General features: G+C 47.3%; 1 protein-coding gene across 1 annotated transcript; it reads right to left on the bottom strand.

The window, feature by feature from the left end:
* Nucleotides 1–339: 339 nt before the first annotated feature.
* On the bottom strand, nt 340–915 carry LOC106972120 (NADH dehydrogenase [ubiquinone] 1 alpha subcomplex subunit 12-like). The gene has a single exon (XM_053207017.1). The coding sequence runs from the start codon at nt 864–866 to the stop codon at nt 429–431; it is 438 nt and encodes a 145-aa protein (XP_053062992.1). The 5' UTR covers nt 867–915; the 3' UTR covers nt 340–428.
* Nucleotides 916–5,229: the final 4,314 nt, after the last annotated feature.

Below are 5,229 nucleotides of genomic sequence, written 5' to 3'. Positions count from 1 at the left end.
TTAGGTGAACACATGTTGATAATTAGTATGTCTTCCTAATAGATTAATCTCCTACTAATTATAATATGTCCCTCTTTTTTTTAAAGTAACATTTTGTTACAGACAAAATAAAGTCTATTTTGTCTGATATCAATATAGTCACTCCAGCTTTCTTATGGTTGTTGTTCACATGGTATATATTTTCTACCCTTTTACTTTCAGCCCATTCATATCTTTGAATCTAAAGTATATCTCTGATATACAGCATATAACTGTTCTATTTTTATCCAATCTGATATTCTCTGCATTTTGATTGGATTGTTTAAGCCATTCATATTTAATATTGTCGATATAGTTGGATTTTTTTTAATCAAACAATTTTAATCAGTAAAAGTGCAATTACATGAAGAGCCCCATATTATACATGTTTAAATTATTTTCCATTGTCTTTACTTGTAAGGTGTTGAAGGTGGGACCCACTCTTGAATCTTCTTTCTAGTGGTAGAATAAGGTACATATTGTTCTGGAGTGCCACTCACATTGAACTTATGGTTTGTCCAAATGAATTTACGAGCAGTAGGTGGTTTTGTTGTTGGAGGATCATCAGTCATAGAGTGAAGCCAACGATGCCATTCAGGGGGGACCATGCTTCCATCCACATCCCAAAACGTGTTCTTATCATTCATTTCAGTTGTATATATAACCCATTGGTGACGACCAAAAAATTGCTTGTTGTCCTCATAGTATTTGTTTCCATATTTGTCTTCCACCACTAATGTACCAACCCTCACATCATTTGCCCCGAAGAAAACTCGTAGATAGCCGTGGAGGCCACCATGGCCGCTGAGCTGCTGCAGCCCGCGTTTCAGGACCTGCAGGAACTCCATCTTGTCCCGTAGGACCAGGCCCTCAGGTGCTCGATATAGTTGGATTTGTATCTGTCATTTTACTTTTTGATTTCTGTATGTCACCCGTCCTTTTTGCTCCAAATTTAGCATTTTAAAAGGACATGTTACAAAACTATAGTTTTGGGTTTTATGTGCAAAATTTAATACAAAATATCATTTTGCTTTCCTTCCTTTGTGCATGAATCTCTCTCAAGGTCTTCCTTATGAGGAATACAAAAACCTCTTTTTCACCTTGCAGGTCCTCGTGAACTGTTCTGGGGAAGTGTTTGCGGGGCCTAGGGGAGTCACATGCTTCTGGTAGGGGTGATGAGATGTGATTAGGGAAACACCCAGGAGCACATCGGCCACCACTCTCCCTGCCCTGTACCCCTTTAGAGAAAATTCCTTAAGTTTTCTCTCACCTCAGGCACACTAAGAGGTAGGTTCCTGAATGGCAAAGGAATTCTCCTGGACCTGGCCATCACTGTGCACAAGGACCAGAAGGGCGGCTCTCTGGATCATGTTCAGGCTAAGGCACCTTCTTCTACAACTTCCAACACCAGTGGTTCCTATCATTCCTTGAGAACCACAAACTTGTTGCGAATGGTAACAGGCAAGCCAATTTGGCAGAGTGGAAAACATCTTTATGACATTATCCAGTGAATAAAGCAAAGTACAAAATTAGACCCCTTGCTGAGAACACCAGGTACAACCAGAGGATGTATGTGGACAGCACTGGGCAGGGGGACATAAAGCTCAGAAAACATTGTTTCTTGTCATAGTTGTCATAGTTGAATGACAATGTGTCTGCTGCTTTACTTTTGTTACATGTCCTTTACTGGGAAGATATTTTTGGGGGGTTTTCGTTTATGAAGCCATAAAAAAAATGAAAAATTAAGGAAGGACTGATAAAAAGGAGGGAGGGAAGGAAAGAGGTAGAAAGGGAGAGAAGACAAAGAAAGGGAGGTCAACCTTATTTGGGCTGCAGGCAAAAGATAATCCCTTCAAGTTTTAAGGCAGCTACACTTGATGAATAATGAAAGGAGATCTGAGCTCCATTTGTGTTTTAATATTTACTCTGTGTAGTAAAAAATTGGGGAAAAATAAAGTAAGGTATCAGGGGGAGTTCAAGACCTAAAATGGACCATCTGAAACATGATCTTAAAAAAAGATACCGTGATTCCAGTCTGAAGACTTTAATTTCACACAAGGGAGTAGGAAACTGCACGGCCTGTGAAACATTTTTTACGTCTGGTTATTTGCCCTGCGGGAGGAAGAGAAGGCTCATCTCTGCATCCCTGACCTCTCTGAGCTGCTTCTGCCCGCCCCTGGCTCCTGTTCTGCGCTGATGTCTGACTCACCCTAAGACCTGTCTCCTGGGCCACCTGCATCTGAGCCCGCACATTCAGGGGGTCACCTCACTTCAGGTATCACCTCCACGGAGCCTTCCCGGGCCCTGGGTCCCATTTTAAAAGGGCACTTGAATGCCCTACAGTTCTGTCCCAAAGCTCCGGGACTCTGTCCTCCTAGAAGAAATGATCACTATCTAGACTGATGATGTATTCTTGTCGGGTGGATTCGTCTCGTGTCACTTTAGTGAAGCTGGAACGTTGTTCCTCAGGGTTCTCTGCTCCGAATTGCTCTAAGTGAGCACGGAGTGCACTTGGCATGAGACATGGGAGGCTGCCGGGAGGGAGCAGATTGCCTGCTTCGGGCCAGGGCAGGCTGTCATCACCCATGCGCTGGCCCACCGGGTCTGGGTGCGGCAGCCGCCCGCACTCCCCCCGTCCTCCGGCATCTCCTGCCCCTGCCTCTCTGCCTAGGCATCCGAATGGCTCCGGTTGACCCTTGCGGGTCTGGCACTGTGGCAAGGAGGTCCCGGTTGTCTTTGCTTCCCACACTCCATGTCTGTCATCCCTCCCCATCTGCCTGTCCTGATGCTCCTGGCTGCAGCCTCAGATGCGAGAGCGGCACCCCGCATGGACCACGTCTGACCAACTCTCTGCAGTAAACGTCTGACCTACGTCCTGCTGGCTCTGCTCGGCAGCAGGACCCTGGCCGAGGCGCACCCGCAGGCTGCCCTTTCTTCCTTTTGAGTTGGGCCAGGGATTAGGGATCTTCTTTGCAAGTTCAGGTTCTCGCAGAACACAGGCTAGTTTGGGGGCTTCATGCCCTTCAAGCTGATATCCCACCGCAGGGTCCCTGATGGGGTGAGTCGGAGCCCGACAAGGCCTGGCTGGCATCCCACAGCTGGGAAAGGCTAGGTTTTCTGGGTTCCCTTTGCCACGAGCCTACTTCTCAGAGCAGGTGATCAGGGATAGGCATCACTCTGATGGCTGTAAGTTCTCAGATGCCTGATCAGATGGCCTGGAGCTGGGGTACCGCCAAGGATAGGGTGGGGGCTCTCAGTGCAGTGGTGGCTCTGCAGACTTGTGCTGCTCCCCCGCTGGGAAGCCCCAGACAGGGACGTAGCCTCTTTGCTCCCTTTTGGCACAAGTGTCTTTGTCTCTCTGTTCTTCCCGGGTTCTTCCAACTGGAGGACAGACCACGACGGCTGCCTTGATTTCTGGGCCCTAATAATTAGGATCCAACAATGCTCTGGGCCCTACTGACACGCACCGTGTCACCTCACACTGGCTCAGTGCACCAACCACGCATCCCTCTCTAAGCGTCTTGCCCACCCCAGCGGGTTTCTCTGTGTGGGACCAGGGCAACTTGTGGGGTGTCCAGCGAAGGAGGGAGGCCAAATCAACTCTCACATTTGTCCTCTGTTGGAAATTTTTACTTGGTTAAAGGACGACTCTATCTCATCCTTCCCACACCAGAGTCCCATCCATGAGAAATGACCAGGTCAGTGGGATGTCACGGGGTGTTTTAGCGAACAGACCTCTGGGTTAATTTCTCTCTTATTTTTCCATAAAGCTCTCTGATGTGCATGCTGTCATGATTACGCTTGTAGATCCGTTGGAACATTAGCTCTCCCAGTGACTGGAGATATTTCACTGCCCCCCAGCAGCTTCCTGTCATGTTCAAAAGGGCACTGGATGTCAGAGAAGGGGTGTGGGCATATATGGGGTGATCCATTTACTAGTGCCATACTTCCAGATTTGGTGCTCCCAGGGCTGAATTGTGTACTCACAAAATGCACATGCTATAGTCCTATCCCCCAGTACCTCAGAATGTGGCTGTATTTGGAGATAAGGTTTCTAGAGTGGTATTTAAGGTAAAATGAGGACATTAGTGTGGGCCCTAGTTCACTATGACTGGTGTCTTTATACAAAGAAGAGATAGGACACAGATACACACAGAAAAAAGACCACGTGAGGGCAAGGGAAGAAGATGGCCATCTACGAGCCCGGGAAAGAAAACCTCAGAAGATGCTAACCCTTAATCTCAGAATCTAGCCTCCAGAATCATGAGAAAATAAATTTCTGTTGTTTAAGCCCCCTGGTCTGAGGTAGTTTGTTATGTCAGAGCTAACAAACGATCGCAGGAGGTGACTGACTTACCCTCCGTTTCCTCTAATGGCCCCACTCATGACTTTGATGTATTTGGTTCCCATTCCATCAACGTTCATTCAGCAGAACAACACTGAAAGCACGTGGTTAGCTTTCTTTTTAAAGTTTCCTGTGTTTTTCCCGATGTTCTGAGCCTGCCAGTTTTAGGATTTGGAAACCATGCCCGTAGGCCACATTTGGAGGCCCCACTGTGGTACCTGGCCTGCACTGGCTGCCTTGATTTAGGAGGTATGGGTTAGGGGGCATTTGGACATGGGGGGGTAGGGACGGGATTGAGAGGTGCAGGACCCTGAGACCTGGTCCTGCCCCAGTGGGGTCTGTTTCCTGCCCCTCACTGTCCCTGCATTCTGCTCCTGCGGCTTATCCTCCACGGCCTCCTCTTTCCTGGCCTCCACCTTGGCTGAGGAATTCCAAGGGCATAGGCACAAAGAGGACCAGCTCACAGATCTGAGGGCAACCATGCCTTGAATGTGGATTATATTGATGCGGGATCTCCCTTTGTCTTACTTGTCTTAATTCCTAGAGACAGCAAACTGTACTTGGCCAGCCTTAACTATTTAGGCCCAGGGTTGTCAGAAAAAACCCCCATATGTTGGCCTGCTTTTAGTTTAGTCACATATATGCAGGGGGACAGTTTGTCTGCAGGTAAAACAAAAGTGTCTCTATTTACTGCCACTGATCATTTGTTAAAGGGTTATTGTAGCAATAGTCATACCTTCACTGTATGGTGGTTTCCAGTTTCCTGACCACTTTTTACTGCATTGTGTTATTGTCTCTGTCTCCTAAGTATGAATTTAAGATCTGGGAAGACCATATTCTCCCAGCGCTCATGCAGCTGTGCTAGC

The sequence above is a fragment of the Acinonyx jubatus genome, chromosome D2, assembly GCF_027475565.1.
Source record: "Acinonyx jubatus isolate Ajub_Pintada_27869175 chromosome D2, VMU_Ajub_asm_v1.0, whole genome shotgun sequence".
Lineage (NCBI taxonomy): Eukaryota > Metazoa > Chordata > Mammalia > Carnivora > Felidae > Acinonyx > Acinonyx jubatus.
This window is presented reverse-complemented; position numbering and strand designations above follow the sequence as displayed.

Excerpts from the sequence above, each read along its gene's own strand:
- LOC106972120 (XM_053207017.1), bottom strand. The coding sequence starts at position 866 with ATGGAGTTCCTGCAGGTCCTGAAACGCGGGCTGCAGCAGCTCAGCGGC.